Here is a 25,966-nt window from a genome sequence, read left to right as displayed (position 1 = left end):
GGCATGATCTTCCCTTGACAAAGCCAAACTGGGTCGGGTCCAATGTCTGCAAGTCCCCTATATCTTTGTTTATGAGCTCCATTATGATCCTCTCCATAGCTTTGCAGACTAGACTTGTTAAGCTTATGGGCGGTAATTACCAGGGTCCGTAGAGCCACCTTTGTGGAGTGGGACCACAGTTGCCGTGACGCCACCCTTGGGCACGTATCCTGTGGTAAGGCTGAGATTAAACAGCTGCCTTATGTGCGGGTTTAATTCCTCATTTAGCTCGTGTAGCACACAGCCGGGACACCATCCGTCCCATTGATGCTGTGTTTTTAGCTTTAGAGAGAGCAGCTTTCACCTGCGCATTTGAGATGTCCGGGAGGCTACACGCGGCTGGGATAGTTATCTCTCCTTTAGGGGAGAGGGGTGAAGTTTGCACTGAACCTGTCTGCCAGTATGTTGGCAATGTCTGTGGGTTCAGTGATTTTTATCATTTTGGACTAATTCTGAGCATATCTGTGAGTTTCCACCCAGGTTCCTAACATAGCTGAAAAAGGCCTTATGATTGTCCTTTGAATCCATGGCAATTTTTCTCTCAAAATTGGCCTTAGTTGATTTTATGAGTGCTCGTATTTTTTACTAATAATGATCAGGGGTGACTTCCCTTTATGGATTTTGTTCTATCATGTAATAGCTTTCTCCTCTTATTGTAAAGTTTGTTAATGGCTGGGGTCCACCAGACTGGACGCTTGCCCTTTGTGGAAAGAGTCTTGGTTTTATTTGGGATTGCCTGATCCATGCAGTCCTGGAGGTGTTCATAGAAGGCATTTGTAAGGGCTTCCGAGCTTGGGTTGTGGTTTCCTCTGACTCAGGGGCCTTGAAGGATACCACACCAGTCTTGAGTAGTGTGAAGTTTGCTTTAGAGAAGTTCTTCACTATGGTCTTTTGTTTGGGGTGGGGCGGGATGTGGATTTCCAGTGAGATTAGTTTATGATCAGATCTCACCAATGAGGGATATACTTCCGTGTGGAGCATTTTGTCCCCATGTTTGTGACAATGAGATCTAGTATATTTTCTCCTCTCGTGGGAACAGTGACTAGCTGTTCCATGGCATTTGAATTTATGAACTCCAAGAACCGCTGGGCTAGAAAGTTAGGGCTTGAGTAATGTTCCCAGTCTATATTCGGGTAGTTGAAGTCACCCAATATGATGGTGTTTGGAGATACATTTATACCCTCCAGTGTCTTCAGGAAGGCTGTGCAGCTTCCGTGAGTTTGACAGGGTGGTCTGTAGCTTGCTACAATATGTAGAGCAGTTTTGCCTATTGTTAGTTGCACCTGGATGGTTTCCGGCTTCATGCGTTGCCACCAACCTGGAGGTGTGAGTATCCTTTATGAATATGGATACACCCTCCTTTTGTGGAGTGGTCCGGTTTTGGGGCCGAACGCATGATATGAGGTAAAACCTAATAGTGCCGGGTGCTCTCAGGAGCCTTGAACCAGGTTTCAGTTACAGCACAGACATCGATGTTCTCCATACTGAGAAGGGCCTCGAGTGCGTGCATTTTGAGATTTAGACTTCTGGCATTGAGCAGCATTACCCTCAATTTCTTCCCATTTTTGTTTTCTAGGGTGGTAGGTTTAGAATTTGAGCCTTGCCTAAAAAAAAGGCACCATGGGGGTGGCAAGAGCTTTAGCCAATATCCGAATCCCAGGGTGACAGGTGCAAGCCGCCTTATAAGCAGCGTGGCTTGTCAAGTATATATATATGTGTGTAAATATATATATATATTTATATATATATATATATATATATATATATATATATATATATATATATATGTGTGTGTGTGTGTGTGTGTGTGTGTGTATATATATATATATATGTGTGTGTATATATATATATATATATATATATGTGTGTATATATATATATATGTATATATTACATACATATATACACACACACTTGTTTGTCTTACGGCTTTTCCCGGTAAGGGGTCACCACACCACAACTCCGGTCCGCTAATGACTGGCAGAATATTTTCACGAAACGCTAGCTCGATGCCCAACCTTCAAACTAAGGCACGCCCATTTACGCACGCATGTCTTTCGAACGCTACCCAACCGCAGGGAGGACATGCAGACTCCACACAGAAGGCACTCCCAAGCCCAGCCGAGCGCCACTGTCCAGCAGAGCCAGTGCAGTGATCCCCGGGGTAAATTTTCTGTTTCCCATCCACCCGTCAAGGTTTCTCTTGAAGAGTGTTAGTGAGGGGCTCTGCCTGATGTACATTGGAATCCTGTTCCAAAGCATGGGGAGTCTCGGATAGGAATCTATCCCTCCAGCATGTCCTATTTATAGTTGTGGTGAGGTTTATATCTCTAGAGCATGTGGCTCTCTGGGATTTGTTTTTTGTTTTTTAGGTGGAGCATGTCCATCAATTCTGGGTTGGACATGGCCTTGCAGGTCAGGCAGAGATCACCTCTGAGTAAGCGGTATGCAACTGAGTACAGCTGGAATTTCTTGATTCGGGCTGCATAGGGCATCTGTTTGAGGCCAGTAATCCTCTTGGTGACGTACTTTTGTGGCCTTTCCAGCTGTTGCAGGGGTCTTGCAAGGTACATCCCAAATGGGGCGTTGTATTCTATGAAGGGTCTAATGAGTGATGAGTAGAGAAGCACAATAACCTCTTTTGTTCTAGTTGCGAACCATTATGTGATTAGGTGGGCCACATAGAAAGACTTTCCAACCACCTTGGCAATATGATTATCAAAAGAGAGATTACTATCTACTTAGGTTCATAGGTTCATACTAGGCTATCTGCCCTAAGGCATTTACAAGCCTAGCCAGAGTGTGTTTGGCTGTTGCCACCCTTTGAATTGAGTTTACTGTGCCCCTGTCTAGTAGTGACACAGAAGTAATCTCCGGGGTAAACCTACGATCTCCCATCCACTCAAAATTCCTCTTGAAGAGAGTCAGTGAGGGGCTCTGCCTAACATGGAGTGGGATTCTATTCCAGAGTGAAGGGAGCCTCTGGGTTATGAATCTGTCCCTCCAAGATGTCATATTTATTTCTGTGCTGAGGTTCAAGTCCCCCGAGCGCGTAGTTCTAAGGGATTTGGATTTTCTGAGGTGGAGTATGCCCATTAAGTCCTGGTTTGACATAGCTTTATACATCAGGCATAGATCGCCTCTAAGTAGGCGGTATGCTACTGAGTAGAGTTAGAGTTTCCTTAACTGAGCAGCATATGGCATCTGTTTGAGTCCTTGATCCTCTTTGTGAGGTACTTTTGGGGTCTTTCTAGTTGCTGCAGGTGTCGGGTAAGGTACATCCCAAATGGGGCATTGCATTCTATTAGGAGCCTAATGAGGAATGAATAAAGGGGCAGTATAACCTTCCTTGATCTAGATATGAATCCTTTCATAAGGTGGGTTATATAGAAGGTCTTTCTAACCACTTTGGCAATGTGGTTGTCAAAGGAGAGATTACTATCAACTTGGGTCCCCAGGTCCCTAATTACTTCTTCCGTACTTAATGGAATACCACCTATGTGGTAATTTGTGGGCACTTTGTTTTTGCCAAAGGGTATGACTACACACTTTTTGACGTTTAGCTTTAGGCCATGGCTCTGGCACCAGTTATCCGTCTCTGTGAGACCCTTTTGGAGGATGCTTGCGTCAGCTGTAGAGTCAATTATGGCGCCCCGTTTGCAGTCGTCTGCAAACTTGGTCAGCCACAATCCTCCTATGTTAGCCTGTACCTCAGAAAAATATATACCGAACAAGAGAGGTCCCAGGACTGAGCCTTGTGGGACGCCACTTGTAACTGGTTTCAAGTCTGGCATGGCTCCAGCAATTCTGACATGTGGGTTCTGTCTTTGAGCCAGTTTGCAACCCATCTAATGACACAGGGGTTTATATTTAAGCTGGACAGCTTATCTATGATGCCCAAGTGGGGTATTGTGTCAAAGGCTTTTGCGAGGTCCAGGTAGGCTGTGTGGACTACCTTCCCTTCATCAACGACCTTGGTGACTGTTTTAAAGAAGTCGACCAGGTTCAAGAGGCAGGATCTGCCCTTAAAGCCGAATTGGGTAGGATCCCGTGTCTGTAGGTCCCCAATGTCTTTGTTGATGAGTTCCATGATGATCCTCTCCATAGCTTTGCAGACCAAGGTAGTCAGGCTTATGGGGCGATAGTTTCCAGGGTCCGTAGAGGCACCACCTTTGTAGAATGGGACCACTGTCGCTGTACGCCATTCTTTGGGTACATATTCTGTAGTAAGGCCGAGATTGAACAGCAGCTTTACCTGAGGGTTTAGCTCTTCTTAGAGTTCATGTAGGACGCAACCCGGGACACAGTCCGGTCCCATCGATGCTGTGTTTTTTGCTTTGGATAGGGCGGCTTTCACCTGAGCATCTGAGATGTTAGGGAGGCTGCACTCTGCTGGGATAATTATTTGCTCTTTTGGGGGGGGGGGGGGGGAGTTTGCACTGAATCTGTCTGCCAGGATGTTGTCAATGATTGTGGGTTCAGTGTATTTTTTTGTCATTTTGGATCAACTCTAAGCATATCTGGGAGTTGCCACCCAGGCTCCTAACATAACTAAAGAAAGCCTTGTGATTTTCTTTAGAGCCCTGTGCAATTTTTCTCTCGAAGCTGGCCGTGGAGGATTTTATGAGGGATCGTAATTTTTTGCTAGTACTGATCAGAGATGCCTTCCCTTTTAGGGATTTTGCTCTATCATGTAGTAGCTTCCTCCTTCTATTGTAAAGCTTATTTATGGCTGGGGTCCACCTGACTGGATGCCTGCCTTTGGAGGATTGGGTCTTGGTTTTGTTTGGGATAGCATGATCCATGTATTCCTGAACGTGTCCACAGAATGCATTTATAAAGGATTCTGCAGTTTGGGCTGTAGTTTCCACTGGCCCGGGGGCCTTGAAGGATTCCACCTCGGTTTTGATAAGTGTGAAGTTAGCTTTTGTGAAGTTTTTCACTGTGGTTTTCTGGGCTGGGGGTGGGGTCGTGATGTGGATATCCAGTGAAATTAATTTTATGGTCCGATCTTAGCAATGAGGGGTATACATGTGGTATGGAGCATAGTCCCCCCATGTTGGTGATGACCAGGTCCAGTAGGTTTCCCCCCTCTTGGGGGAGTGGTGACTACTTGTTCGATAGCATTTGAGTTTATAAATTCTAGGAACTTTTGGGCTAGGGTGTCGGGGCTTGAGCAGTGCTCCCAGTCTATGTTTGGGCAATTGAAGTCACCCAATATAATGGTGTTTGGAGAGATCTTAATATTCTCCAGTGATCTCATGAAAGCAGAGTGGCATTCTTGATTTTGAGAGGGTGGTCTGTAGCATGCTACAAACTGAAAGGCAGTTTTGCCCACTGTTAGTTGCACATGGATGGTCTCCGATGCCTCGTGCAACGCCACTAACCTGGAGGTGTGGGTATCTGATGAATATGGATACCCCCCCCTCCTTTTATGGTTCGGTCTGGGTTTTGGGGCCGAAAAGCATGCTATGAGGTATAACCTGGTAGTGCTGGGGTGCTCTCTGGAGCCTTGAACCATGTTTCTGTCACTGCACATATATCGATATTCTCCATACTGAGGAGGGCTTTGAGTGCGTGCATCTTGAGATTTAGACTTCTGGCGTTGAGCAGCATTACCCTTAGTTTCTTATTCATTGTGTTGTCTATGGAGGTGGGTTTGGCTTTTGAGCCTTGCCTAAAAAAAGCACTATGGGGGTGGCAAGAACCTTTGCCAATATCCAAAAGCCCAGGGGTGACAGGTGCAAGCCGTCCCTAGCGAAGCAACATGGCTCGTCGAGCATGTATTCCCAGGCTGACAGACACTGAATCCCCTTTGAATGTCACCAAAAGTTTAGCCAATTGTTAAAACTGATCATTTTGTCTTTATACTGTGGCATCATTCAAAGTGAGGTTAAGATGCTGCTTAAGGTCAAGGTCATACCGGCCTGGGCTACAAGATCAGAGAGCTCCTCTAGGTCTCTTTTCATGTAGTCCAGGGAGGTACATCTCAGGTCATTCACACCAGCATGGACAATGACGGAGTCATATTTGTAATTGCTTTGGAGTGACCCGAGTGCTTGTGTTATGTGGCGGATCCTAGCGCCCGACAGGCAGCTGTGACCTTCTCTTTGTTCAGTCTGGTGAGCGGGATGTCAGTGTGTCCGACTATAGAGTCACCTATTACAAGTGTATCAGGTGTGTTATTTAGCCTTAAGGGCTGTGACTGTTTGGCACACGGACTTTGTGAGCTATGTGTTGCATGTGTTTTGTTTTGGGTAGCGTTTGCTTGGATGTCTGCTTTGGAGGTCTCTGCTGCTTAGGCAGATTTTTATTTAGAGCCTCTGAGTATATTTTTGTGTTTATACTTGGGTCCCCAGACCCCTTATTACATTTTCTGTATTTAGGGGACTACCACCCATGTGGTAGTTTGCGGGTAATTTGTTTTTTCCAAAGGGGAGGACTATGCACTTTTTGGCATTTAGCTTGAGGCCATGATTTTGACACCAGGTATCCGTCTCAGTGAAACGGATCTGAAGGGTGTTGGTATCAGCCGGAGAATCAATTATGGCCCCTAGTTTGCAGTCGTCTGCGAACTTGGTCAGCCATAGTCCTCCTATGCTTGCCTGTACCTCTGAGAAGTATATACCGAACAGGAGGGGTCCTAGGACTGAGCCCTGGGGGACGCCACTTGTAGCCAGTTTAGAGTCAGACGTACAGCCTGCAACTGTCACCATGTGGGTTCTTATCCACGAGCCAGTTGGCAATCCATCTCGTGACATAGGGGTTTATGTCCAAGCTAGTGAGCTTGTCTATAATACTAGTATGGGGAATGGTGTTGAAAGCCTTTGCGAGGTCTAGGTAGGCTGTGTGGACCTCCTTTCCCTCGTCTAATGCCTTGGTAACCGTCTCAAAGAATTCTACCAGGTTTATGAAGCTGATCTGCCCTTAAAGCTAAACTGGGTAGGGTCCAAGGTTTGGAGGTTCCCAATGTCTCTGTTAATGAGTTCCATGATTATGCGTTCCATAGCCTTGCAGACCAGGCTCGTCAGGCTTATAGGGCGATAGTTCCCGGGGTCTATTGTGGCTCCACCTTTGTGGAGCAGGATAACTGTTGCTGTGTGCCACTCTATAGGTACGTAGCCTGGAGACAGGCTGAGTTTGAACAGTGTGTTTAGGTGAGGGGTTAGTTCATTTTGGAGCTCTTTTAAAGACACAGCCTGGGACTGAAGCTGTGTTTTTGGCTTTGGATAGGGCTGTTTTAACTTGTGCATCGGTGACTGACGGGGCCCTACATTCTTCAGATATGCTTATGGGCCCTTTAGGGGGTGAGGGGGGGTGTGAAGTTTGCACTAAACCTGTCTGCCAGAATGTTTGCAATATCAGTCAGTTTAGTGTATTTTGTGCCATTCTGCACTAACTCAGAGCAGATCTGAAAGTTTCCACTTAGGTTCTTGACATAGCTAATATACACACACACACACACTTTACTCACAAATATATAAAATTATATATATATATATATATATATATATATATATATATATATTTATTTACACACACACACACACTATACATATATATATATATATATATATATATATATATATATATATATATATATAAATCACACACAAATTATATAAACACATATATATACACACACATATATGGGTCTACTTCATAAGACAAACTGAAAATTCAAAATACTGGGCTGTGCCCCACCCCCCCTAACTATATATAGCACCTCCAAGATGAAAAAGTGGGGAAGGGGCAAATTCTATCACTCAGTATCTTTTGGGATTCTGCCTTCTAAAATAAACCCATACATACATTTATATTTACACACACACACACACATTTTATATATATATATATATATATATATATATATATATATATATATATATATATATATATATATATACACACACACACACACACACACATACACACACACACATATATATATAAATATATAAAAAAAATAACACGAGAGAGATAAATCATACTGTACAAAAACACCTTCACCTCAAACTTGACACACTGGCATGCAATAAAAACCATGCCACTTCATCTCAAACATACTACTACTGTGGATTTCAAACAAATGCAGGCAGCAATAGCACACTGTTGAAGTAACAAAGACAGTATTGATGCACAGTTTAGCGGACATTTGAAACACATTCAAAACTTGACACCCGTCATCCAAGTCAAATCTCCCACATCATCATCTTAAAATGGAAAAGATGTGATAGGTGGTAGCTTATCCAATCTCTTTCCTGACAGACTACTCCATTAAACTAATTCTACATACATCCTCTGGAAAAAAACATTATACCCTTCCACAAAGGTGGAAACTTCAGATTACTCCAGCTATACACCAACAGCTACTTTACATGTACTAGAAAGATGCATACACACACCTTTACCAATAATCTCCTTTCCAAAAGCCCAAACTTTGTTTCAATCACCACAGCACAATTACCCTCTTTTTAATTTCACAGATACCAGCCAACATGTAAGGGCACTTTAGACTACTATCACTCTTCCTAGATCTTTTGATAGTACCTCAGAGTTAACTACCAGAATTTTCTTCTTTAGAACTCCATCATTACATTATCCCTCCCATAGTTTCACAGTTACTTATCAAACAGGCACCAAGCTGTTAAATGTCTCAATATTTCTCACCATTCCTCCAAGTACTTAAGGATCAATATTGGGCCCCTACCTATTGCAATATCTTCACACGCAACCCTCACACTGCAACATATTAGTGCAACATGTAGATGTTTGACCCTCATCTAAATTGGCACCAACCCTTCTAAAACAAGGGGTTTTGTTGAGATACGGTTAAGCAAATCACCACTAATCCAAAATCTATTCTTACCTGAAGAACTACAAGGTCAAAAACTTGCACTTCACATCCACAACCTCCACCACCAACTTGGACACAGTTTCAAACACTTCCTAACTGGGAAAAGCAGAAAGAGGAGGGTCACCACAGCGGAACAATGGTCTGCAGAACAACTGGCACTGGAGTTTTACGGTATTGAGTTGCCAGCCTGGCACCCAACCTTCCACAGAAGGCACACACACCTAGGGCCAATTTGGAGTGCCCAATCCATCTACAGCATGTCTTTGTGATGTGGGAGGAAACCCACACATTAAACAAGTCATAAAAATTTTAGAACCCCCCCCCCGTACATTAGCCATTATAGACAAACTTTATACACATGGTTTAGTACTTTAATGGGCCTATATGAAGCTGGATCTTTATCTTTTTTTTAGGTATTACAGCAACCACAGCTTTCTTCCAGGATGTTAGTACTTCCCCTAAACTACTGTAAAAGAAAACTTCCAGATCTTAAAGTTTTTCCCTCCTAGCTTCCAAACTTCCATAAGAATACCATTTATTCCAGGGGACCTTCTTATAGATTGCTTATACGTCTTTTATCTCATCTCCTCTTAAGCTGTTAGTAATTAAGCCTAGTCTACCTTTAACACCGGCATATTAATTCTTCCACAAGCATTCCATTTGTACCTTTTCTTGATTTCCATATTTCTCTGCTTTATATGGACTCTTGTAGAATTTCCAAAATATTTCTAATACTTCTACAGAATCTTCAGCTTCCTTGTTACAGGCTCCCTAAGCTTGGCGACAGCCCTTCCTACTCTGCTGCTCAAGTCGTTGTACTATAAATTTTGTGCTCTACAGGATATATATATATATATATATATATATATATATATATATATATATATATATATATATATATATATATATATATATATATATATATATATATATATATATATATATATATATATATATATATATAAAAACTCCCACAGTTGGTTAACAGCAATCTTTCTAAACTCATGCATATTAATCGAGGTAATCCCTGATTTTGTGTTTAGCATTCTGCAGTTGCTGCTACTGTTCTGTGAGATTACCCTCTTTTGCTATACTTTACTATTAGCCCCTCTAAATTCTTATTTCTTAACTTAAATCTCCCTTTCTTACTTCCACTCTATTTTAAACTACATTTTAAATTTTATCACACTCCATAATTATATCATAATTATATTTTCAGCAGAAGTTTCCTCAGTAGCTCCTAAAAAATTTCCAGTACCCATTCTTTAAATCCCTCTTTTCAACAGAGAGGTGGTAAAGTGCCAGTGTCTAATTTTTATTTCATTACCCTGTGTTTTTATTTTAGTTTACAGTGCACAATCTGAAATACTTACTGGAAGTGTATTAGGTACATAGGTAATTAATAGGCTATCTGCCTGAAGGCATCTAAAAGCCTAATCAGAATGTGATGGCTTTCACTGCCCCCTTAGATTAGTTCTCTGTGCCTCGGTCCAGCAGAGGCTTTAGTTCCCTGTACCTCCATCCAGCAGAGCCACTGCAGTGATCCCCGGGGTAAATTTTCCGTTTCCCATCCACTCGTCAAGGTTTCTCTTGAACAGAGTGTTAGTGAGGGGCTCTGCCTTATGAGATTGGAATCCTGTTCCAATGCAGGGGTGAGTCTCTGGGACAGGAATCTATCCCTCCAGCACGTCTCATTTATCATTGTTGCAAGGTTTAGATCCCCAGAGCGTGTGGCTCTTGGGGATTTTTTTTTTTTTTTTTTTTTAGGTGGAGCATGTCCATCAATTCTGGGTTGGACATGGCCTTGTATGTCAGGCAGAGATCACCTCTGAGCAAGTGTATGCAACAGAGTACAGCTGGAGTTTCTTCAGTCGGGCTGCATAGGGCATGTTTGAGGCCAGTAATCCTCTTAGTGAGGTACTTCTGTGGTCTTTCCACCGGTTGCAAGTGTCTTGTAAGGTACATCCCAAATGGGGCGTTGTACTCTATGATGGGTCTGAGGAGTGATGAGTAGAGGGGCACAATAACCTCTTTTGTTTTAGATGCAAACCCTTTTGTGATTAGGTGTGCCACACAGGATTTTCTAACCACCTTGGCAATATGACTATCAAAGGAGAGATTACCATCTACTTGGGTCCCCAGATCCCTTATTACATTTTCTGTACTTGGGGACTACCACGTATGTGGTAGTTCGTGGGTACTTTGTTTAAAAAGGGGATGACTATGCACTTTTTGGCATTCAGCTTGAGGCCATGATTTTGACACCAGGTATCCGTCTTAGTGAGACCCTTCTGGAGGATGTCTCGCTCAGCTGGAGTCTCCATTATGGCCTTCAGTTTGCAGTAGTCTGTGAATGTGGTCAGCCATAGTCCTCCGATATACACTTCTCAGAGGTACAGGGAAGCACAGAACAGGAGGGGTCCCAGGACTGAGCCCTGGGGGACGCCACTTGTAACTGGTTTAGAGTCGGACCTAGAGCCTGCAACTCTCACCGGGTGAGTTCTGTGAACCAATTGGCAACCCATCTCATGACATAGGGGTTTATGTTCAGGCTGGTGAGCTTGTCTAATACCAGAATGGGTATGGTGTCAAAAACCTTTGCGAGGTCTAGGTAGGCTGTGTGGACCTCCTTTCCCTTGTCTAAAGCCTTGGTAACTGTTTCAAAGAAGTCCAGCAGGTTTAGGAGGCATGATCTGCCCTTAAAGCCAAACTGGGTAGGGTCCAGTGTTTGAAGGTACCCAATATCTCTGTTAATGAATTCCATGATTATGCACTCCATAGCCTTGCAGACCAGGCTAGTCAGGCTTATAGGGCTACAGTTCCAAGGGTTTGTTGTGGCACCACCTTTCTGGAGCGGGATAACTGTTGCTGTGCGCCACTATGGGTACGCAGCCTGTAGAGAGGTTGAGTTTGAACAGTGTGTTTAGGTGAGGGGTTAGTTCATTTTGGAACTCGTGTAAGACACAGCCTGGGACAGTCTGGTCCCACTGAAGCTGTATTTTTGGCTTTGGATGGATGTCAGCGATTGCCAGGGCAATACATTCTTCTGGTATGGTTATGGGCTCTTTAGGGGGTGAAGTTTTCACTAAACATGTCTGCCAGAATGTCAGCAATTATCAGTCGGTTCAGTGTATTTTGTGCCATTCTGCACTAACTCAGTGCAGATCTGAGAGTCTCCACTTAGGTTCTCGACAAAGCTAAAGAATGCTTTGTGGTCATCTTTGGAGTCCTTGGTAATTTTTCTTTCGAAGTTAGCCTTGGATGATTTTATGAGGGATCGTAGTTTCTTGCTGATACTAATCAGGGATGTCTTTCCTTCTTGGGATTTTATTCTTTTCTGCACTAGTTTCCTCCTCCTATTTTATAGCTTGTTTATGGCAGGGGTCCACCAAACTGGTTTCCATTTCTTGGAGGAGTGAGTCTTGGTTTTGCTTGGGATAGTACGATCCATGCATTCTTGCAGGTGCTCACAGAATGCCTTTGTAAGGGTTTCAGCAGCTTGGACAGCATTGTCCTTTAGCATGGGGGCTGTGAACCTTTCCACCTCGGTCTTAAGTAACGTGAAGGTTGCTTTTGAAAAGTTTTTTCATGGTGGTTTCCTTGACTGGGGGCGGAACGTGGATATCCAGAGTGATTAGTCTACGGTCTGATCTAACCACAGAGGGTTTGACCTCCGGTGTAGAACACCGGTCGCCCAATGTTGGTAATTACCAGATCCAATATGTTGTCACCTCTGGTGGGGGTGTTGACCAGTTGATCCAGGGCTTTCTAGGAAACGTTGGGGGAAGGGAGTTAGTACTAGAGTAGTTCTCCCAGTTAGTGTTTGGGTAACTGAAATCACTCAATATCAGGGTGTCTGGTAGAACCTTCATATTTTCCAGTCTCTCTAGAAACACGAAATGGGGGCCCTGGTTCATGGTGGGTGATATGTGGCAAGCTACAATTTGAATTGCAATTTTGCCCATTGTTAGTTGCACATGGATGATCTCTGAGGCATTGTGCTGTGCCACTAACCTGGAGGTGTGGGTATCCTTGATGAATATGGATACACCCCCCACCTTGTGCATTTCGGTCCGTCTTCTGTGACGGAAAAGTATGGTAGGAGTTACAGCCTGGTAGTTCTGGGGTGCTCTCAAGAGCCTTAAACCAGGTTTCTGCTACTGCACAGATATCAATATTCTCCATACGAAGGAATGCGTTGAGTGCATGCATTCTGAGGTTTAGACTTCTGGCGCTGAGTAGCATTACCCTCCGTTTTTGGTTACTTGTGCTATTTACGGTGGTGGGTTTGTCTTTTGAGCCTTGCCTAAAAAAGGCACTACGGGGACGGCAAAAGCCTTGGCCAGTATTCGAAAGCCTAAGGGTGACAGGTGCAAGCCATCTCTTGCGAAGCCAAGTGGCTTATTGAGCATGTCATCCCAGGTGGACAGATACTGGAGCCCCTTTGAATGACACCAGAAACTTAGCCAATTGTTGAAATTGATCATTTTTTCTTTATGCTATGGCATCATTCTTGGTGAGGGCAGGATGCTATTCAGGGTCAAACCGGCCTGGGCTACGTGATCAGAGAGCTCTTCCATGTCTCTTTTCATGTAGTTCAGGGAGGTACGGCTCAGGTCATTCACACCAACATGGACAATGACAGAGTCCATACTTGTACTTATTCTGGAGTGACCTGAGTGCTTGTGTTATGTGGTGGATCCTGATGCCAGATAGGCAGTTAACTGTAACCTTGTCCAGCCTAGTTAGTGGGACACTGAGTGTGCCCGACTATAGAGTCGCCTATTACTAGTGTGTCGGGTATGTTATTTTGCCTTAAGGGCTGTGACTGCATGGCACACTGATTATGTCATGTGTTTCATGGTTTGTGATGGGGGTGTGGAGGTTGCTTGGGTGTCTGCTTTGGTGGGCTCTGTTGCTTTTGCAGATTTTTATTTAGAGCCTCACAGTATGTTTTCGTACATTGGTGTGTTATTTGCCAGTGTTGGTTTAGTAGGTCTATGTGAGACTGGTGGTGTGTTGCAATTACTTTCCTTCTCTTCTTGACTGTCAGTTCCAGTCTTGGGTTGAGAGAGCTTTGCCTACAGTTTGGCTGTATAACTGCATCGCTCGCATATATTAGTGTTTGGTGGTAACATGAGGCAGTTGTAACATTGCCTCAAAATGCCCAGATTCACCAGTTGGACTGTAGAGTACACCTGAAACTGCCCTTTGGACATGGCTGAATAAGTAAAGTGAGCTGTTTTACTGATTAGCTTGTAGGGACGAATAGAGAGCCTTGTCCTTCTGGACAGTATAGGGGGTCTAGTGCTAGGGTTAATTAGTGCTTGCTATGAGTTTTGATCAAGTGTTGGGTTGTGAAATGAATGATCTGAGTGCTTAAGTTGAAAGTCTGTCTAGTTCCAATGGAAAAACTGAAGAGCAGACTTCTTGGAGCCGGGAATAGTTTAACCCTATCTAACAGACACGCAAAACCGTGCAAATGCAGTTTTTATAGCAGGGAAATAATAGAGCAATTAGCCCAAAATGGCTAATAAACTACTAACTTCTGGGCTTTCGCAAACAAGGTGCACAAATTTCAGAAAGAAACAGATCAAATAAGAAGGCACAATAAGCCTTTAACCAGAAATTCCCAGCTCAGAAAGGCAGAATCTAGCCACTCCTCCCACAAGAACACAGACTACAAACCTACTTAATGTAAAATAACTGTCCTGAAGCTAAAGTGCTTAAACCAGAACCAATGCACTTTTAGAATAACATTGAGCCTTCAATCAGCAATTCCCAACTTAGAAGTATGTAAGCTGCCTGTCCTGCCACAACAATGCAGTCCACAAACCTTCTTAATGTAAAACAATTGGTCTGAAGACAGTGTTCCTGTGAAATATAATTTCTGTCCAGCCTAGCCCAAGTTTTCTATCTTGGGAGAATACGTAGAATTCACTCCAAACTCCTAGTACTGAATTCACATCAACTGTGCCAAGTATTTTCCTAAATTTCTTCAAAAACCTACACTCCTTCGTTACATTTTCCCCTCTGGGCTCCCCAAACACCTTCACTGTTGCAAATCAAATTCCAGTCTGCACCTGCAAGTAATCTTCCTTGCTGAAATTCTCCCAGAATTTTCTTAAGCTCCATTACAGTAGTTTTCAGTGGAATATAAATACATGCCAGTGTAATTCTCCTTTGCCAGTAGCCCCTTAGTACTACAAATTTACCATCTTTATCTTCTATCACTATTGGCATTCATCTTGTAATTCATGCAAATACTCGTATTTTCCTTAGTTGCAGATATTCCGCTGAATAACAGTCTTGAAAACTTATCACATTCACATGTTCAGTTCTCTCCAAGTGTGTCGTCTGTAGTATATTTATTTGCACTCTACATTTTTTAATGTAGTTCACTACTCTTTATATTTATCTGAGAGACCATTTGACAAGACACTGTTGTGTCGTTCGGCTTTTCCCAGTTAAGGGTCGCCACAGTGTTGCAGAAACCAATTTATTAAGCTATTACTCCCACCTTTACAGCTTTTATTTATTTATATAATGTCCAGTTCCAGCTTTTGTGTTAAACAATATACTGGCAGGTTGATCTTTTACACAGCTGTTTTTTCATCTCATCTGTTTGAGCCTGTGTCACATTTTACAAAACTTAGTTTTGTTTAAAGCCCTCCAACAAAAAACAAACCACAACCCCAGTAACTTCCCAAAACCTATTAACACACAAAACATCTTCAAATAAATACTGAAGTTTTACCCTGTTAATAAGAATAAATATCCCAAACTAACAGCCACACTCACAAACTTGAGTTAACCTAAAATAAAGATTATCCATGCTAAGACGCACAATGCAGTCTGTGCTTCTACTAAGTGCTGTCTGGTTTTGTCTGATCTATGACAGGTCCCTACTCCGGGCCAGCAATCAAGGAGACTATCTTCACCACCAAACCCAGTGAGGGACAGTCATTAACAGCAAAGATGGATTCACAGTATTTTCAGATGCAGCTCCCAGTACCAAGCACAATTTCCCTTAAGAGCACACTCCAGATCTGAGGCTGGACTCTCTAGGCCCACGCTGAGCACTTTGGAGCTCTGTGTCCCTGTTCCTAGTAGCCGACGCATACTTTACACACCTGTGAAAAGCTGGTACAGATTTACTAGCTGTGCCCCCTTCTGCCCAAACCAAGGAAATCACACTTCCAGACAGCTACCCCAAAGGCTCTTACAAAATGGTACCTAAATATACTGTGTAAAATTAATATCAATACAAAAGGCAAAGTGCGACCAAAGCAGCAAGGCTTTCAGTAGGAGCCACCAGCAGGAAATCTCAGGTTTTTCCTACATGCGGCGTCCTCTAATTCTATTTTTTTTTTTTAAACGCCGCTCTGAGCAGTTTCATTCAGTAAGCCTTTTCCTCATTTCAACCTCTGAGTTTTGCAGTTTTTTTTTCACCTCACCTGAATATGTTTAAAGCTCTTCCATTTTTCCAGCCTGTTATTGCTGGAGTTCATATACATCAGTGTTTCGTTTATTTTAAATCAGGTCTGTCTACAGTTGTCTTACACTTTCCTCTAGGTTACCAAAATCATGTCTGTAGCAAGCACCATTTTTTTTTTTTTTTTTTGCTGAACAGCTGTAGTACTCTTCCCAGTCAGTGTTTTTCCTCACCTTTTCAGGTCCTCAACATTTTTTTCCTGGCATCCAGGCAGTGCACTTGCCAGTTTAATTTACACAAAAATACAAGTCCACTGGCTTTCTCTGCCAAGTTTCTGCTTTCACACTGGGACAGCTAGAATTAAGCAGTTACTCAATACACAGCCATCTTGGAAGTAGCAAACCCAAACATTTCTACTTCGCCCCCCAACTCACCTAGCCCCTTCCGTTCACCCCCTCTTCTATTTTAATTAAGTTAAACACACAGAACTTGTTCCCCTTCTAGAAGAAAGGCCCCTGGATACACCCACTAGTGCGGAAACCCACTCTGTTTATTTATATCACTCTGCAAAGACTTCCCTGCCACACCTCTGCTACATATTTGTAACATCTGCTTAATTCACTAAGCTAGGCATCAACCCCTATATCACTAGGTGGGTTGCAAATTGGCTCAGAGCGGAAGTAGCTGACTTCAAGTCAGACTGCCAACCAGTCATGAGTGGAGTCCCACAGGGTTTGATCCTGGGTCCTCTCCTGTTTGGTATCTACTTTACACAAAGGGACTCTGGCTAACAAAGTTTGCAGACAATTGCAAGTTGGGAGCTATTATCAACTCCCCAAGTGATGTTGACATCCTACAGAAAGGCCTCACTGAGACCAATGACTGGTGTCAGAACAGCAGCCTTAAGCTCAATGCCAAAAAATGTCATCCACTTTGGGAAAAACCTGGTTCCCATGAATTACTACATAGACGATAGTCCACTGAACACAGAAGGCATTAGAGATCTGGGAGCACAGGCTGACAGCAACCTCTCTTTTGACCACCACATTGCCACTGTGGTCAAAGTCCTATGTGGCACATCTCATTACTAAGGGTTTTGCATCCAGCAAGAAAGAGGTCATCGTCTCCCTCTACTCTTCCCTCATTAGGTCAATCATTGAGTACAATGCCCATTTGGCATGTACCTCACTACACACCTACAAAAACTAGAGAGGCTTCAAAAGTACCTCACAAAGAGGATCCTAGGCCTTAAACACTTGTCCTATATGGACAGACAAAAAAAAAAAAAAAAAAAAAAAACTCCAACTATTCTCCATCTCATATCACCTACTTAGAAGCAATCCCTGCTCGACTTACAATCATGTCTGACCCAGCTCTGTTAGAAATGCTGCATCTAAAGAAATCCCAATCCCTCCGTACCACACCCCCCCCAGAGACCTCAACCTCATTACCATAATCAACAGAATAAGCTGGAGGGACAGGTTCATAACCCAGAGACTGCCCATGCTATGGAACAGACTTTCCCATACATGTCAGAGAACCTCACTGGGCTTAAAGAGAAATCTTGAGTGGATGGGAAATAGAAAATTCACCCCGGGGATCACTCCAGTGGCTCTACTTGACAGAGGCACTGGGAACCAAGGTCAGGTGGCTCGATGTCAAGGTAATCCTATGGGCTAGGCTTGTAAAGGCTCAAGGGCAATCAGCCTAGTATACACTTATGAATTCAAAATACGCCATATGTATGGACAACTGCTCTGGTTAAACAGCCTCAACCAATAAGTAGCTCCCAGTTCTACCCCATCTCCATCCTCCCTACACTTGGGAAAATATGTGAAAAAATAATTTACGTGTTCACTTACACCCAGGGTTGCCAGATTTCCAGTCCAGGGACAAAGGTCTCTCACGGCAAGTGAAGACCACAAAAAAAAAAAAAAAAAAAAAGGTAGTTAATGCGGAACACAGTTCCACATTAAAGAACTGAGCTCACTCGGTAGCTCTGCACTAAACACGGAGCTTCTCGTGTTTAATGCATTGCAGTTCCACATTCAACACAAGTAGCTCCGTGTTTAGCGATTTTTGATTGGCCCGTATCCCGGCATATGGGACAATCAAAAATCGCTAAACACAGAGCTTCTCGTGTTTAATGCGGAACACAAGAAGCTCCGTGTTTAGCAATTTTTGATTGGCCCGTATGCCAGGTATACGGGCCAAACAAAAAAAAAAAAAAAAACAAAGCGGAGGCTGGCCGGGATTTAAACCGGAAGGGCGGGACTCGGGATCAGGCTGCTGATCTCGGGACAGTCCCACCCAAATAGGGACATCTGGCAACCCTGCTTACACCTAACAGTATCACTACTTTCACTCACAGTATGGATTCCAGCCTGGCCAGAGCACAACAGCACTATGGTGACTTGAAGACCCTTCTCAACATGGATGAAGGGAAACCTTTCAGGAACTCTTCAAAGCTTTTCATCTGACCACATCCTGCTACTGTGCTCCTTCCAAAAAAAAAATATCGAGGCTAGCCCCACACTATCACCCTGTTCCAACATTTCTTAAATAAATAGGTATTTCAGAGTCAAACTAAGCCCATCCCTATTGTCGCCAACATCCCTTACTAGAGAAATGTCCCGTGTCCCAGGGATCCAGTCTCCATTGCTTTCAATCTTTACAAACAAGCCGCCCTCTGAACTCCCTAACTTATTACTCTATGCAGACAATTGCTCTTTGATAAAAATCCCTCACATTCAACTATTCAAATCTAGCTAGTCTGCCCTTCACACCCTTAACTCTTGGCTAAATAACCATAAGCTACTGCTAAACCCCTCTAAAACTTAAGTATGATACTGGAACCTCACAAAAGCTAGTAGACTCCTAAATCATCACAAATCTTAATGGGTGCCCAAAACAACTAACCACATTTGTTAAACGCTTAGGTTTATGGCTAGAACAAAACCACAATGAAAACAAAAGATCAGTTCTCTTTTATTCTGGTCCTGGAAAATCTCCCCTTCTATCCAAACCAGCTAATGCTACAATAGGCAAAGGAATCATCCTTGCTTAACTTGAATATGGGCTACCCATCATAACCACAGCTTCTACAAAACTATTCATCCACTCTACAATCCACTGAAAACAAAATCTGCTGAGTCATTGCCAATTGCTCCTCTTAGAAACACTACTGCATGATCTTTCTCCAAGGCCAAATGACTACAGTTCCCTAAGGAGTTGAGCTACTTACCAGGATCTCGTTTTCAAACTAAAATACTTCAACTAGGTGCCTTTCCTACCTCTTGCAGCCAAGCTCCATAACAAAGCCACCCCCTACAACCGCCACAATCTCTCCCAATTAACTCCCTCACTCAAGACACTACAAACTAAATTGCACTGTTCCTACCATTCCTTCTTCATTCTTGCATCAAAACTCTAGCAGTCCCTCCCCCTTCACCTTAAAGAAATCTCCTCCTTCCCCGCCTTCAGAGTTCAACTCAAGACATCAAAAATCTGACTGCAAGTGCTTTTTCACTGGAGACAACTCCCTCCTCACCTGCATCACTTCTGCTTTGATCCTGTTCTCAGCTGCCACTTTTCATATTTACTACTAAAATTCATACTTTAAATTTTTAGTCTACTAATATTTTCTCATTTACCGTGTATGAGATTATCTACTCTCAATAATTACTCTGTAAATGTATTCTATCCTTTTTTGTAAATCTCTCCACCTATGCTGAGCCTGCAAATATCTACACTGATCAGTGTACTACCCTGGTAAAGAAACAAATCACTGATTCTACACTGGTTCTAGGATTAGCAAAACCAGGACACCTTATATAATCCAGCAAGCTTCCTGGGAAAAGAAGTGGACGTACAAGTTAGCAAAATCATCTACAGCAGGTAAAACAGGAGCAATAAAAACCCACTGAGGAAGAGTTTCCTGCAATAAGCCATATGCTTTTATCTGAGCATCCAAAATATCCAGTTATTTCTGTGAAACAAGTCCTTCATTTTAGTTAAGACATCCAAAGATTTCTACAGGGAAATCTGCAAAGCAACTTCTTTCAAAATCAGAATCTCCTTGAACAGAAGCCAGATAAAACTACTTCCAATGTAACAGCTGATCCTCTGGTAAAGAAACCGTATCTGAAAGGGAAGCCAACTTCCTTGTTTCAGTGTGCCAAAAAGACCTTAGGGCAGAAAATAAATACTCACTGGGGGGGGGGGGGGGGGGGTTGAGACCCAAGCTTGGTCTTGTGCTTTATTTTCCTGAGAGACTTCTAAAAAGGTAGAACTCTATGAACAGGCCCTACCAGAGGGAAAAATATCCCTCAGAGTATGACAGAATGCCTAACCGTCCCTTCCCCAGTGTTAAGTACAGTCCCCCTGTCACAGAGATCATGCCAACTTCTCAGCCGCTAGTTGCTTCCTGTGATGTAACACAGGGACCAAGACAAAAATATGAGTGGTCTGAGGAAAAACTCGCATCCATAATGGAGTCATTCACTTGCAGAGGAGGTACAGAACCTGGATCAAAACCCAAAGCTTCTTCACTGAAATATCTTTTTGTGGTGGACCAGGGAGAAATGAAATGATTTACTAAAACCCATATCCATACTGAAGCCACATGACGGGTCCTTAAAAATTATGTGAAAGTACCATACTAAGACCAAAGAAATAACTTGCACTGTTCATGATACTAGAATTAAAAAAGGAAGATAATTCCCAACGGTTCTGCCCACCCAGGGGAAAAAAAAAAAAAAAAAACTGATGACAATGCTCCTCACATTCCTAACTTGAGCAAGTGAAACTAATAGATCAGCAGAGGACTACTGACAATGGGGAAAAACACAATCTTGGGTCAAGTTTGCTAAACTAGTATGACAATGATTACTGCTATTAACTCCATACATACTCACTACTAACAGAAAGGAGACAGAATTAGAACATCGGTAATTAAACACCTAGCACACTCAGAAAAAAAAAAAAAAAAAAAAAGACATACTATTCTCCTTTTAAAATGCAAACTTTTGCCATAGTTGCAGTGAATTTTCTTTAAACAGGTAACTAAAATTTGCCACAAAAACTCTCACCTTAGCAGTGATCAGCACTTCAACAGCAGAGAACTCAACTTGCACAATGAAAACCTGCATTGTTGACCTGTTTTACATGTACATCTTTTGTCAGGAAACTATATACAATGATCAAGAGTGTGCGTAAAAACAAAAACCATTTACGAGATACTTAACCAGGTCAACACATCACATGGTTGATATGGGCATCCTGAGACAGTGTAGCAATTGCCTCATGTACATGGACAACCATCTACTAATCCACTTCCACCACCTAGGAACACAATCTGCAAGAGATGCAATTTACATTAGGAACCTAGAGTCCAAGCTCTCGCCCCCTCAAGCCAGCATATCTGGCACTGAAAAGGTGGTCAACACAATCACTACACCTCAACCACCACCCAAACCTACATATGCAGAGGTCCTCCACATAAACACACACAAAGGAGACCTCTGTGGCAAAAACACACGCGATCTCCACAACTCTCCACATCACATACCATGCATAGTCCACACACCTGTTCCTCACGACCACTAAGGTTTCACCATAAACCCAACATTAGTCATAATATACTCCACTGTAAGACACAGATGCGACTCTCACCAGGGCAGATAAGGAAAAAAAAGTCACTGTTAGTTGTCTGCCAGGTGCCAGAATCCGCCATATCACACACAAGTCTCTCAACAACAGGTACTGCTATGACTCTGTCATAGTCCACGTTGGCTTGAATGATTTGAGACGTACCTCTCTGGACTATATGAAGGGAGACATGACTGAGCTCACTGATTACATGTCGCAGGCAGCTATGTTCCTAACCTTTAGCAGCATTCTGCCTTCACCCATGCCCCAATACAAACAGAAAATGATTGACTTTAACAAATGGCTTAGTCTGGGATCCAGATGCAGTTAACCATTGACAAGACCCCTATTCAAATCATAGCTAGCTACCGGTCTGCAAATGACTCAAGATGCCCAATCTGCCTATTTGGACCTGTTCAAACCTATCAAGATTCAACCCTTTACCCTGAACCTGGGTGACTAACTTCCCAAACAGACTGGAAAAACTATTCATGCCAGAACACAAATGCCCAGAGATTCCTTGATTTTTGTCAACGCAAACGCCTTTGAACAGCTAGTCGACACCCCTACAAGGGGTGATGTCATCTTGGACTTGGTATTAACCAACACAAGTAACCACTGCAGCATCCCTGTAGTACCATCCTCCCTGGTAAGATCTGACCACAAAGCGGTCACTTTCTAAATCATTTCCCCCAACCCCCCTCCTCTAGCTAGGATCAGACAAAAACTTCTCCAAAGCTGATTATAGTCTCCTGAGAGATGGTATAAACACCTTCACAGCCCCCTACCCAACTATAGGAACTGGCACCAATATCCAAAAACTACACCAAAGCACTACACGAGCATTTATATAGATGCATGGAATCAGAAATACCTGACAGGACTAAGTCATCCTCCGCAAAGAAGAGTAAACCTGTCTGGTGAACATCTGCAATAAACTACAAGAAAAGGAAAAACTGCTATCCAAGACCAAGGAGAAGGAGCAGGTGCCCAATTGGAAAAAGTGTGTCCTTAGCCTGAACAAGCAAATAGCACTACTGACATCCTTCCAAAGCAAACTTAGAGAGTCCAAACTGGCCACATATACTAGAGACAATAATAATTCTTCACATTAGGTCCGCAATCTCAAAGGAAGCACCCCAGTTCAGAACTGGCGGTCACGGACACCACATACACAAATGCTGTACATATAGCAAAACTTGTTGGGCAATACTCCTCTGTCCATCTCTAGTGAATCAGTACATTCCCGGTACCTGCCCCCTTCCTCTTATATTTAGGGGGCACGTGATCACTGCTCTCTCAAAGGCAACAAATACAGCCTCCATGGGACCCAGTAACATCCCAGGCTGCATCGTACGTGAACTCAGGCAGGAATCTGCAGTACCATTAGGCTCCCTATTCAGCCAAAGCCAGAGTACTGGCTTCATCTCAGCTGAGTGGAGGACAGCCACCGTCATCCCTTTAAACAAAAGTGGATTGTCCACCGATCTGGAAAATTACAGACCCATCAGCCTAACTAGGCAGATCTGCTAGGCCATGGAATGGATCATGGACCTCATTAACAAGAACACTGGCAACCTCTAAACACTTGACCCCACACAGTTTGGCTTTGTCAAAGCAGATCATGTCTGTTAAATTTGGTCGACTTCTTTGAGACAGTCACCAAAGCCATGGACTAGGGGAAGACTGTGCACACCACCTCCCTCGACCTGGTCAAAGCCTTTGACACTATTCCCCACTTGGGCATAATAGATAAACCCTCTCAACTAGGCATCAATCCATACACCAGATGGGTAACAAACTGGCTCACTGATACCCCACAAAGAGGATTACCTGCCTCAAACAGATGCCCTACGCAGACAATCTCAAAAAAACTCCAGCTTTACTCTGTCGCATACCGCCTACTCAGAGGCGAGCTCTGCCTAACATACAAAGCTATGTCAAACCCAGAGCTGTCGGACATGCTCCACGTAAAGAAATCCCAATCCCTCCGAGCTACACGCTCTAGGGACCTAACCCCTTGTCACCACAATAAACTGAACATGCTTGAGGGATAGATTCCGGTCTCAGAGACTTCCCATACTCTGCAACAAACTACCTATCTATATCAAACAAAGCTCCTCATTAGCACTCTTCAAAAAAAATCTTGAGGATTGGATGGGAGATAGGCAATTAATTTCCGGGGACCACTTCTGTGGCTCTGCTTGACAGCGGCACAGGAAAATAATTTTCTTGGGTGGCAAAAGCCAGAGTACTGTTTGGCTAGGCTTATATAGGCCCTAGGGCCAATAGCCTAGTACCTACCTATGATAAAACCCACAGTCAAAACAGGGGAAGCCAACTCTAGCACTAAACCCGTAACAAGCAGGGTACACCAAATTTCAGTCTTGGGGCCTCTGCTACTTGGGTATACTTTTCTGAGGTGCAGGCCAAAACCAGTGGGCTATAGCTGACCAAGTTTGCAGATGACTGCAAGCTGGGTGCTATCATCAATTCCCCTAGTGATGTGGACATCCTCCAAGTATCTCACCCAGAAATGACTGGTGCCAGAAACATGGCCTCAAGCTTAACACCAAAAAATGCATCTTTATCCCCTCTGGGGAGAGTGACGTCCCCACAAATGAACACTAATAACATCCTAAGCACTCAAGTCGTGAAGGATTTGGGCACCCAGGCTGATAGCAACCCGACTTTTGACCACCATGTTGCTTATCTGGTAGAGAAAGCCTTCTACATGGGGCACCTCTCATAAGTAAGGATATCTCATCCGGGGACAAGGAGGTCATAACATCTTTGTATTCCCCATTATTGACTACAACGCACCTTTTGGCATGTACCTCGCAAAGCACATCCAGCAGTTGCAGAAACCATAGAGGTTCCTCACCAGGAGAATCCAGGGCCTCAAATATCTCCCATACGCTGATAGGCTAAAAGACCTATCCCTCTACTCAGTTTCATACAGACTTCTCAGAGGTAACCACTGTCTGGCATAAAAGGCGATCATGAACACCACCTTGATGGGACTGCTGCATATCGGCAAGTCAAGCTCCACTTGAGTAACCTGTACAGGTCTGTGACATCAACAAGACTTGTTGGCGAGACAGATGTGTCCCAGAGACCTCCTCATCTATGGAATACAGACTCCCTCTCCCACATCAAGCAGAGTACCTCTTTACCCCTTTTTAAGCACAACTGGGATAACTGGATGGGAAACAGAAAATATACCCCTGGGATTCCACCCATGTCCCTGCTGGACAGGGGCATTGGGTGCCAATTTGTCCAAACATACGCTAAACTCTTGGCTAGGCTTATAAGGGCCTCAGGGTCAATAGCCTAGTAACCTCCCATGATCCTACAACTATTCAAATTACAATGTCCAGCACGATTATGTACCCCTTTTCATATACCCCACTTACACTGCATGTAGAAATTTTTAACTTTAAATATGGACAGAATCTGGTCAAATGCAAAGAATTAGGCCAAAGCAAGGACAGCAGAAATGTACAAGCAAATGATCACAAACTGTGACAAACATTGAATGACAAGCAAAGAAAGTTAAAAAGGCAAAATATAAAAGTTTAAAACAATTTAAGAAAAAATGCTTCTTACCTTTGTTTCTGTTGCTTTGTACTTGCGCTTGTGCATAGCCTTCCTATAATACATAACAGACCGGGAAAACTTCCCAATACCACGAGCAAGTACAGGGTTGCGGCTACAGTGCCTCTTTTTTACTTTCTTCTTATCCTCAGCCATCTGAGAGCAAACATACATGCGGTGAAAACACAATATATACAAAGTCAAACTTCAAATGGTTGAAAGAAAATGCAACTCTTTACCACATCAGTCACTATTCTTATTGCCTGTAAGCTGAAAACTACAGCCATCTGTGATGCCCCACCACTAGAACAGTAATCAAGGAGCCTCAATCCTCACCACTGGCAACAGTGGGGAAATGTACACTGGTAGGATGACATTGTACACACACA

At 43.3% G+C, this 25,966-nt stretch overlaps 1 protein-coding gene across 1 annotated transcript in view; it reads right to left on the bottom strand.

Annotated features, from left to right (window-relative positions):
- Nucleotides 1-25,733, bottom strand: part of RPL6 (ribosomal protein L6) — a 196,471-nt gene extending 170,738 nt beyond the window's left edge. Inside the window, exon 1 of the mRNA XM_044068421.1 lies at nucleotides 25,590-25,733. Within this exon, the coding sequence (XP_043924356.1) occupies nucleotides 25,590-25,733 (144 nt within the window). The remainder of the gene's footprint in view (nucleotides 1-25,589) is intronic.
- Between the last annotated feature and the right edge of the window lie 233 nt (nucleotides 25,734-25,966).

This window comes from Protopterus annectens, chromosome 4.part0 (genome assembly GCF_019279795.1).
Source record: "Protopterus annectens isolate FY-2018-M chromosome 4.part0, PAN1.0, whole genome shotgun sequence".
NCBI classification, from domain to species: Eukaryota; Metazoa; Chordata; order Ceratodontiformes; family Protopteridae; genus Protopterus; species Protopterus annectens.
This window is presented reverse-complemented; position numbering and strand designations above follow the sequence as displayed.